General features: G+C 38.4%; 1 protein-coding gene across 1 annotated transcript in view; it reads left to right on the top strand.

The window, feature by feature from the left end:
* THSD7B (thrombospondin type 1 domain containing 7B) overlaps nucleotides 1-12173 on the top strand; it is a 908978-nt gene that overhangs the window by 785781 nt on the left and 111024 nt on the right. Inside the window, exon 16 of the mRNA XM_024243556.3 lies at nucleotides 5563-5696. Coding sequence (XP_024099324.3) covers nucleotides 5563-5696 — 134 coding nt within the window. The remainder of the gene's footprint in view (nucleotides 1-5562; nucleotides 5697-12173) is intronic.

The following is a 12173-nucleotide window of genomic DNA, read 5'->3' on the forward strand; positions in this document are numbered from 1 at the left end:
ACACAAAAAACCCTTCAAAAAATCAATGAATCCAGGAGCTGGTTTTTTGAAAAGATCAACAAAATTAATAGACTGCCAGCAAGACTAATAAAGAAGAAAAGAGAGAAGAATCAAATAGATGCAATAAAAAATGATAAAGGGGATATCACCACTGATCCCACAGAAATACAAACTACCATCAGACAATACTATAAACACCTCTATGCAAATAAACTAGAAAATCTAGAAGAAATGGATAAATTCCTGGACACATACACCCTCCCAAGCCTAATCCAGGAAGAAGTTGAATTTCTGAATAGACCAATAACAGGCTCTGAAATTGAGGCAATAATTAATAGCTTACCAAACACAAAAAGTCCAAGACCAGATGGATTCACAGCCAAATTCTACCAGAGGTACAAGGAAGAGCTGGTACCATTCCTTCTGAAACTATTCCGATCAATAGAAAAAGAGGGAATCCTCCCTAACTCATTTTATGAGGCCAGCATCATCCTGATACCAAAGCCTGGCAGAGACACAATAAAACAAGAGAATTTTAGACCAATATCCCTGATGAACATCAATGCAAAAATCCTCAATAAAATACTTGCAAACCGAATCCAGCAGCACATCAAAAAGCTTATCCACCATGATCAAGTGGGCTTCATCCCTGGGATGCAAGTCTGGTTCAACATAGGCAAATCAATAAACATAATCCAGCATATAAACAGAAGCAAAGACAAAAACCACATGATTATCTCAATAGATGCAGAAAAGGCCTTCAACATAATTCAACAGCCCTTCATGCTAAAAACTCTCAATAAACTAGATATTGATGGGACATATCTCAAAATACTAAGAGCTATTTATGACAAAGCCACAGCCAGTATCATACTGAATGGGCAAAAAGTGGAAGCATTCCCTTTGAAAACTGGCACAAGACAGGGACGTCCTCTCGCACCACTCCTATTCAACATAGTGTTGGAAGTTCTGGCCAGGGCAATCAGGCAGGAGAAAGAAATAAAGGGTATTGAATTAGGAAAAGAGGAAGCCAATTTGTCCCTGTTTGCAGACGACATGATTGTATATCTAGAAAACACCACCATCTCAGCCCAAAATCTCCTTAAGCTGATAAGCAACTTCAGCAAAGTCTCAGGATACAAAATCAATGTGCAAAAATCACAAGCATTCTTATACACCAATAACAGACAAACAGAGAGCCAAATCATGAGTGAACTCCCATTCACAGCTGCATCAAAGAGAATTAAATACCCAGGAATCCAACTTACAAGGGACGTGAAGGACCTCTTCAAGGAGAACTACAAACCACTGCTCAATGAAATGAAAGAGGACACAAACAAATGGAAGAACATTCCAAACTCATGGATAAGAAGAATCAATATCTTGAAAATGGCCATACTACCCAAGGTAATTTATAGATTCAATGCCATCCCCATCAAGCTACCAATGACTCTCTTCACAGAGTTGGAAAAAACTACTTTAAAGTTCACATGGAACCAAAAAAGAGCCCGCATTGCCAAGACAATCTAAGCCAAAAGAACAACGCTGGAGGCATCACGCAACCTGACTTCAAACTATACTATAAGGCTACAGTAACCAAAACAGCATGGTACTGGTACCAAAACAGAGATATAGACAAATGGAACAGAACAGAGCCCTCAGAAATAATACCACACATCTACAACTATCTGATTTTTGACAAACCTGACAAAAACAAGAAATGGGGAAAGGATTCCCTATTTAACAAGTGGTGCTGGGAAAACTGGCTAGCCATATGTAGAAAGCTGAAACTGGATCCCTTCCTTACACCTTACACAAAAATTAATTCAGGATGGACTAATGACTTAAATGTTAGACCTAAAACCATGAAAACCCTAGAAGAAAACCTAGGCAATACCTTTCAGGACATAGGCATGGGCAAGGACTTCATGTCTAAAATACCAAAAGCAATGGCAACAAAAGCCAAAATTGACAAATGGGATCAAATTAAACTAAAGAGCTTCTGCACAGCAAAAGAAACTACCATCCAATTGAACAGGCAACCTACAGAATGGGAGAAAATTTTCACAATCTACTCATCTGACAAAGGGCTAATATCCAGAATCTACAAAGAACTCAAACAAATTTACAGGAAAAAAACAGCCCCATCAACAAATGGGCAAAGGATATGAACAGACACTTCTTAAAAGAAGACATTTATGCAGCCAAGAAACACATGAAAAAATGCTCATCATCACTGGCCATCAGAGAAATGCAAATCAAAACCAAAATGCGATATCATCTCACACCAGTTAGAATGGCAATCATTAAAAAGTCAGGAAACAACAGGTGCTGGAGAGGATGTGGAGAAATAGGAACACTTTTACACTGTTGATGGGACTGTAAACTGGTTCAACCATTGTGGAAGACAGTGTGGCGATTCCTCAAGGATCTAGAACTAGAAATACCATTTGACCCGGCCATCCTATTGCTGGGTATATACACAAAGGATTATAAATCATGCTGTTATAAAGACACATGCACACGTATGTTTATTGCAGCACTACTCACAACAGCAAAGACTTGGAACCAACCCAAATGTCAAACAATGATAGATTGGATTAAAAAAATGTGGCACATATACACCATGGAATACTATGCAGCCATAAAATATGATGAGTTCATGTCCTTTGTAGGGACATGGATGAAGCTGGAAACCATCATTCTCAGCAAACTATCTCAAGGAGAAAAAACCAAACACCACATGTTCTCACTCATAGGTGGGAATTGAACAATGAGAACACTTGGACACAGGAAGGGGAACATCACACACTGGGGCCTGTCATGGGGTGGGTGGAAGGGAGAGGGATAGCATTAGGACATATACCTAATGTAAATGATGAGTTAATGGGTGCAGCACACCAGCATGGCACATGTATACATATGTAACAAACCTGCACGTTGTGCACATGTACCCTAGAACTTAAAGTATAATAAAAATATACGTATCTCTCTCTCTCCCTCCCTCTCTCTCTCTCTCTCTCTCTCTCTCTCTATATATATATATGTATATATATGTATATATAAAGAAAGGCTGAAAGATGCACAAAGGAGTCCAGGTGCTGACTTTTTTGAGTGTTTGCTCCCCTAGCAGCCCACCATGTGTCCCTAGCAACACCACTGCCCAGCCCCAAACGTGTGCACTCTGGCTTTATTATCTGGCTTAAAGCTGGGACTGTCACTGCATCCCAGAGAAACACCAACTGGGGTCAGAGGAAGAGCCTTGTGTTGTGATGGGGTTAACTTGGCCTTTAAAGGAAGAGGGTAAGGATTTGTTGGCTAGAATGAACAGCATGAACAATTCTTAAATGATAGACACATATGGGGAAAATTTTCAAGTAATTCCATGAGAATGGAGAATCTTGTTTAAGAGGTGCTGTTTAAATGCTATTACTCAAGAAGGTATCTCCACATCTTCCTATACAGACATTCTCCCTGTCTTCCAATAGCTTGACATTGCAGATAGCTATCCTGCTGCAGGTGCAGACAACTGGAGCATAAAGAATATAAGCAAGAAACCAATATACAATCAGGTGGTCAAATGTTTATACAAAAGGTACATGCAACTAAACAAACAGTTTTTCATTTTTAGTTTGACCTTGGGGCTTTATATGGGAGGGAAGGTGAAAATCTAAGTTCTACTTAGTATTGATAGCTTTAGAAAAGATACTTTCATTTCAAAGAGTTTATCTCAACCATTTGCTCTTAAATTCATGCATGAAATATAGGATAAATTACTTTTCAAATTAAGTTTTTCATCCACCCCTGTTTGTACAAAGCACTTTGGCAGAGGTGCTCTCTTCTATCTCAGGGAAAATCCAAAAAACTTTGTTTAAATTAACAGATATTAAAGGGTTCAGAGAATGAAACCATAAATTCAGTGAAAGCATTGTTGTTGTGATGCAGTCAGATCAGCTAAACCCTCAGCTGTCATCAGCTCAATTTCTTAGTATCTATTTGGTTGGGGTCCTATCTCTTCATTTTTATAGATTATTCTCTTACATCTACTATCCTGACTGTTATGGAAAAGACTTCTTAGATATAAGATATCACCCCCTTATTCTAATGTAGGAACTGCTTCTTACCCTTTCATTCCATTCTTGCCAGCATTCACAGCATGAAATGTGATTATTTTATTACTTAATTCCTTTCTTTCCACACACCCATTTCCACTTCTATTTTCCCATCTCCTTTCATTTTGTCCTCACATGTTTGTTACCTTGTGGTTTATCTTCTTGTGAGTTCTAAGTGAGAGAGCCAAGTAGAACCAGATGGTTAAAAATAGTTTCTGACATTATTTGTGATTCTTCAGAGGTAGTCTTGCAAATCACTTTTTCTCATTTGATTTTTACCTAACATGCTGACAGTGCTCCAGTCTTGTTTTCTGATTATCCTATTACATAGTGCCTTCCTTTGCATTTAGTAAAAACATACAAGCAATGGTTCTGTTTGGATAGTGCAGCCTAGTTATCATTTACAATTTTATGGAATTAGAAAGGCAAGAGGAGGAAAGGATTGAGACTTAAATTATTATTTAAAAGGAAAAGCATGAATTAACTACATTGGTGATAGGTGGAACCATTCTTTGTAAGCATGCCTATAATTGAGCCATCTTTGTGATCATGCAATGGAACAGTGTTCTTTTTCTTACCTAGAAAGAGCACTGTTCCCCATATAAAGGAGCAATGCAATTGAAATGCAGCCACAAAGAGGCAGAGAAACTCAATTGGCTGCCCACTGGGATACAATTTCAGTTAAAAAAAAAAATCACCACAAACAAATGCATAGGAAGTAACCTAAGAATTCATTTACTGTACTCATTGTTTTCACCATAAAATTGTAAATATTCATAGTCAGTAATCATGTAGAGCCACTAACAGTTTAGCAGTATTTCTCTTGGTGTGTGTGTGTGTGTGTGTGTGTGTGTGTGTGTATCTGTTTTAGTTACACTCTGAAAACATCCTACATATAGCTAAATTTATATGAAGCCACAGTACCCAGGAGGCTAAATGATTGCCTGTTAGCATTGATCATTTGGGGGCATAAAAAGAAATTTCTGGTGCAAATAATACCACTTTTCTTATGCATTGTAAGAACTCCTTACATTCAAGAATAATTTTCCTTATATATGTTTGTTTCAATTGACATGTTAAAGTACATCTGAGAATACAATATACCATATAATTGAGAGCTGGACCATCTAATAGATGCTGTGTGAGCTCTCAGAGGAAATGAAATGATAATAGAATTCCTATTCTTGGCACTAGGAAATGACCGTCCTTTGTTCTCTTCTGTGAAAGCATGCCATCATATTTTAGTTGATTTCTCCTGTATGCTTCTTTAGGCAAGTCAGTAAATTCAGAGAAGCCAAATCTATCTTGCTTTCTTGGGAAAGTAATTTGGCTGTTTGGGCCAGAGTGCAGTTTTTTGGGTTATGTTCAGCAAGCATTACTAAAAGATAGGCTATTTTTCTATATGTTGGATAGTTCCACATAATTTTTTTTTCTTTCCTGTTCCTGACAGGTACATGAGGCAGTCCCATGTTACAGTGAGTGCAATCAGTATTCCTGGGTTGTAGAACACTGGTCTTCATGCAAAATCAACAATGAGCTGAGGTCCCTGCGCTGTGGAGGAGGAACACAATCTAGGAAAATCAGGTGTGTGAAAATGGAGAGATCTGGGAAATAGGGGGAAGTGGAACTTATATATTTTTTATAAAAACAACAGTGATGTTTATCCAAGTACACTCTGATTTTCATAACATATACTCTGGTTTTTGCTCATCTTTGAAATATTCATTGAAATATATGCATCCTGACCTGCCATGTGTATAGTGGGGTTCCCTCTGCAGTGCAGCCACAATCCGTTAGCGTATCCTGCAAATGACGTTGGTGCGAGAACCACCTGCATGGAGCAGGCTGGTGTCACTCCACTGATTCATGGCCGTTATTCTTAACAAATTAGGAGATTCTGACTGTGTTGCCATTTCTCTTTTTTGCATTATGGTTAGTATAGTTGATGAACATTTTCTTAATTTTGGATGTTGATAATTAAAAAGGTTAATTTAAACCCCATGATTAGCCTTGGAAACTAAAGTCTGAGAATACCTATGAACAGTAGCAATACATGTTAATATAAGAGAAACACATCTCAGAGAGAATTTAGCGAATGCTAGATTATTTACTGAGGAAACTGGTTTAAAGTTTTCGGTTTAGAAATATAGCAGTGTTAACCAAAGGAAATACATGGCCTGAGTTTGTCAAGATGATCTATTTTGAAATGATTTTGAAAGAAAGAAGAACAATGTCCTTACCAACTGAGGATAATGGCAATGAACATTATACAATTAAAACAGCAAAAGTTACAATATTTACACATAATGATTAGTATGTAAAATAAATAAGAAGCATAACTTAGTTAACTATTGCACATGCATAGTGTATTATTTTGTCAGATTTAGGAAGCTGTGTTTCAAATGGACAGTCAGTGTCCAAATCAGGTAGCTGCCTATTGAGTTAACTGTTGGAAGTCAGTTGCAAGGCAGAGCCTAGTTATATCATTGATTGTTATTCAACGTCTGTGAAACGTACTTTACTCAGTAATTCAGTACATACTCACTATTTATGACAGTCTCAATGTTGCAAAATCACTGGTAGTCGTGTTGAAAGGAAGAGCTGCTGGCAAAATTATAAAGTTGCTTCTCCTCACCAGCCCAAGCAAATGGCTAATAGACAAATTATCTTTCTTCCCTTTGTTCATTGCCCTTTCTTCTGGGAACTCAGATGCTCAGGCTGTTGCAAATTTGGAGCTTTTACCTTTTTCTTTTTAAAATCTCTGTCTCCTGTGTCTTTTTCTCTCATGGTTTTGAAAAACGATTGACCAACCTAGCTTGTAAAGTAGTATGTAAATGAGCTGTGGCATCTCCTACTTGTATCCTGTTCAGGCCTCTTAGAAATATTCAAGGAAAATCTCAGGAGAAAAAGAAAAGCTTTAGGAGAATAAATTGCTATGGACAGAATTGTGGAAGGTTGATTGAGGAAAACACACTTGAACAAGAAGGCCTTTCAGGCATATGCCTCAGCTTAAACCTACAAAACCCGATATAATACAAACAGTGTAACTACCAAGCATTACTCCACAATAGGATGAATTGTATATTTTCCAACCCCTTCCCCACAAAAAAATCCATATGTCTAAGTTATAACCCTCAGTAGCTCAGAATATGACCATCTGGAAATAAATAGGATCTTTAAAGAAGTAATTAAGGTAAAATGAGGTTATTGGTATGGGCCCTAATCCATTCTAACTGGTGGCCTTATAAGAAGAGAAGACTAGGACACAGACACATAAAGGAAAGACCATGTGAAGACAGGGAGAAGATGCCCATCTATAAACCAAGGAGAGAGGCCTCAGGACAAAAAAAAAATCCAGATTACACCTTGATCTCAGACTTCTAGTCTCCAGAATTATGAGAAAATAAATTTCTGTCATTTAAGTGACCCAGTCTGTGGTATTTTATTATGGTAGCTGTTTCAGCTCTTTTTATTTTGCTATGACAGAATACCCGAGACTTAGCAATTTATAGGAAAAGAAATGTATTTGGCTCATGGCTCTGGAGGCTGGCAATTCCAAGGACGTGGCAGCAGCTTCTGGCAAGGGTTTTAGTACTCTTTCATAACATGGCAGGAAAGTAGAAGGACAAGCAAGCATGTGAGAATGAGACCGCAGGAATGAGCCAAGCTTGCTTTTACAACAATCGACTCCCACGAGAACAAACTCACTTGCATAAGAACTCAACATTAGAATAATGACATTCATAAGAGTTCCACCTTCAAGACTCAACTGCATCTTAAAGGCCTCACATCTTAGTACTATTACATTGGCAATTACATTTTCAACAGATGAATTTTAGGGTGACATATTCAAACCATATCATTCTGCCCCAGTCCCCTAAAATTTATGTCCTTCTCACTTGGTGGAAGCTTCTGGTGAGGGCTTTTTGTACTGTGTCAAAATGAAGTGGAGGGCATTACATGGAGAAAGGGCAAAACTTTTATGTTAGCTCAGGTCTTTTTCTCTTCTTAGAAAGCCACCAGTCTCATCATGGTGGCTCCACTCTGATGACTTAATCTAATCCTGATTATGTCACAATGGCTCCATCTAATCAACATACACATTTGGGAGATTAAGTTTTCAATACATGAAATTTGGAGAACACATTCAACCCACTGAGGTAGCCCTGGAAAACATACATACTCACAATGCACCTTGCTGTATGTACATAATTACTTTTAAATATGTGAAGCAGATCTTCCAGTTACCTTGCATTCTAAACTATTGTTGACCTTAAAGTCTTATAATGAATGGAATAGCTCATCTGTTCTCTTTCTTAAAACCTTCCAACTGTAGAGCATCTTCATGGTTTGTCCATGACTAGAATCAATTATTAAATCAAAAAATATTTATGAATATTTGCCTTCTGTGTGTCAGATATTGTTCTAAGCACATCAGATAAAATAGTGAATAACATTTTTGTCCTCTAAGAATTGACAATATAATGTCACTGAGTAGAATTTGGTCCATTTGCTCACATGCAGAGGAAAGCTAAACATTGAAGCACCAGGTTTTTGCAGCAAGGAAAGTTTATTGTAAGTCCGTTGACAAGGAGATAGGAGGAAATGCTCAAATCTGCCTCCCTGCGCTGGGGGTTGGGTCATGTTTTATAAGCATAAATAACAAGGTATGATCTGATTGGATCTTGCAATAAGGTGGTGCTGAGAGACATGATTTGAGTGGACCCTCCTATGCCAGGGACTTGACCTGATTGATCCTATATCCTGCCATGCAGTATCCACCTCTTAATTCAGTCCCTCTTCTGAGTACTTACATTCCACTGGTGCTTAGTTCATCTGGGCATGCCCATCGGGTTTCATAACCTTTAGTGTAAGAGACCCATGGCAACTGAAAAACAACTCACAACTTTGTTACATAAAAATTCAGTCTGATTGGTCTGATGTAATATAATAGCAGTAGAGATAATCTGATGATTATAATAGCAGTAGAGAAAAAAATGAACACATAAATTATATTCAACAAAATGTCTTTGCTATGAAATACCAAAAAAGAAAAACAAAACTGGGTTGGAGTTATCAGGAGTATTATTTTGGCAAGATGGTCAGCAAAATATTTGAGCACAAACCTAAATATAGTGAGAGACCTGAATGAGCATGAAGATCTGTAGAAAGAGAATTCCAGGGACAAGGAGAGTAAAAAGCAGGAACCTTCTTGGCTTAATAACAGAGTAACAAGCTGTCCCATATGGCTAGTGTCAGTACTCAAACAAGATAAAGACTGGATATTATTCTAACTGCAACATGAAGCTATGGAAGGTTTGATGTGGGGGAATGACATGCTCTATTTTATTTTATTTTATTTTATTTTTTGAGACTGAGTCTTGATCCATCGCCCAGGTTGGAGAGCAGTGGCACAATCCCAGCTCACTGCAGCCTCTGCCTCCCAAGTTGAAGCAATTTTCATGCCTCTGCCTCCCAAATAGCTGTGATTACAGGTGCCCACCACCACACTCAGCTAGTTTTTGTATTTTTAATAGAGACAGGGTTTCACCATGTTGGCCAGGCTGGTTTCGAACTCTTGTCCTCAAGTGATCTGCCTAAAGTGCTGGGATTACAGGCATGAACCACCCTGCCCGGCCTCTTATTTACATTTGAAAAGAGCCTTATTGGATGTGGTATAGGGAAGGTATTTTCAGAGTGTAGTGTAGAACAGCAAGGGATACAGTTTTGAGGCCGTTGCAGAATTCCAGGTGAAAGAAGTTAATGGTTGGAATCGATTTAGTAAAAGTGAAGGTGATGCGAAAGTCAAATTTGGAATATACTCTGAAGGTGTAGAACACAGAGTTTGCCGATAAAATGATTGCACGGTGGAGAAAACAGGAAGCCTCAAAAATGACTGTTAGGTGGTGTGGCCTGAGCAACGTTAGGAATAATGGCATAATTTTTTGAGTTGGGGAACATTAGAAGCAGGTTTAAGATAAAAATCAAAATTAGCTTTTGAACACATTAAATTTGAGGTGATAGCAGCTTAACAACTGAACTATTACAGTCCAGTTCAGAGGAAAGATTTAGAATATAAATTTGGGCACCATTGGCTTATAAATTTAGTATTTATTGAGAAGAAATTGAGTCCTGGGGAACTCCAACATTCATAGATTAGAGCAAATAGAAAGATTCTACAAGTGAGACTAAGAAAAAAACCGAAAAAGAAGGAAAACAAAGAAAATGAGAAGATGGACAAGTGAGTTACTCAAGAAGATATAGTAATCAATTGTTTCAAATGCTTTTTGGTTTACTGAGATAAGAATTCACCCTTGAGTTTGGCAATGGGGAGTTTGTTGATGATCTCACTAAGAGGTTTCTCTGGAATGATAATAAAAGTGTGATTTAAGTGAGTTCAAGAGGTAATAATTGGGGAGGCGAGAGGAGAGGAGGGGAGGAAGTGAAGATAGCAAATATAGACAATGCCTTAAAGCAGTTTTGCAATGAATTTGAGTAAAAGTGAGGTGATGACTGAAGGGAGTTGGGCAAGGAAATTGATAGTGCGGGATATGTAGTGGATAACTGCATTTTCATTCAGGAACACCCTCAATTTAAATATTTTGGAGTCTTTACTCTCGGGCTTGTCAGAATACCTAGTAAAGTCTCTTATTAAATCATATGTGAAATAGATAATCCTAACAGCCAGTGTATTAGTCTATTTTCACACTGCTATAAAGAAATACCTGAGACTGGTTAATTTATAAAAGAGAGATTTAGTTGACTCACAGTTCCACATGGCTGGGGAGGCCTCAGGAAACTTACAATCATGGTGGAAGGCGAAAGAGAAGCAAGCTTGGACCTTCTCACATGGCAGTAGGAGAAAGTGAGTGTCAGCACAGGAAAAACTACCGTTTATAAAACCATCAGACCTCGTGAAAATTCACTCACTATCACGAGAACAGCATGGGGGAAATGGCCCCCATAATCCAATCACTTCCCATGAGGTATCTCCCTGAACACCTGGGGATTACAATTCAAGATGAGATTTGGGTGGGGACACCAAGCCTAACCATATCAGCCGGTATTCTGGAAACCTAGTGAAACAGGAATGCTGGGGTTATAGACAGAATGATGGCCCCCAAAGATGTCCACATCCTAATTCCTGGACTTTATGGATATGCTACCTTCGGCAAAAGGGACTTGGCAGATGTTATTAAGGTGAGGACATTGTGATGGGAAGATTTTCTTAGATTGTCCAATGGGAACAACGTATTCACAGGATTTTTAAGAGTGGAGGTAAGAAAGGGTGGAGGATGTGACTACAGAAGCCAGGCACCAAGAAATGCAGTGTTGCTGCCTCCGGTGATGGAGGAAGGGGTCACCCAAAGAATACAAGTGTCCCCTGAACCTGGAAAAGGCAAGGAAAGAGATTCTCCTGTAGGAGTGCAGCTCTGCTGATGCCTGACTCTCTGATGTTAGCCCATGAGGCCCAAGTTGTATTTCCATCCTACAGAACTATAAGATAATACAGTTCCATGGTTTAAGCCACTAACTTTGTGGTAATTTTTGCAGTATGTAAACTTTTACTTAAGCCTCTGTTTACAGGATGGTGTCTCCATTAAGTGCACCAGGTGTTCTCTAGTCCAAAGACTCTTTTGTGACCCTCTCCAGATACTAAACCAGAAATCATCGGCAAGGGGAGGGGATGGGCAATCACTTACCTGTGTGGACCAGGGGAGAGGATCTAAAGGTTTGGGTACTTATACTTTCAATAAATCCTTCAATTTTTTTAAGCCTCATTTTCTTCCTCATTTCCAGAGGTACTTGGTGCCATGAATTCCAGAATTTTTTCTTTGTTCTGTGTTGTAAATGGAGTTATTTTTGGTGTTTCCCTTTGAAGGTTTAGTATCAGCTTTTTCAGATGTGCTAAGGAGTTACCAGGAGCCCATCTATTTTCCATTTCTTGTACTTGTCCTCTCCCATGTTCTCTGTCCTTGTGGAGTAATGCCTTTCCCTCCCAATTATTATTATTATTATTAATTATTATTATTATTTTGGTACCAAATTCCTTTACTATTG

Source organism: Pongo abelii, chromosome 11 (genome assembly GCF_028885655.2).
Source record: "Pongo abelii isolate AG06213 chromosome 11, NHGRI_mPonAbe1-v2.0_pri, whole genome shotgun sequence".
Classification (NCBI taxonomy): Eukaryota; Metazoa; Chordata; class Mammalia; order Primates; family Hominidae; genus Pongo; species Pongo abelii.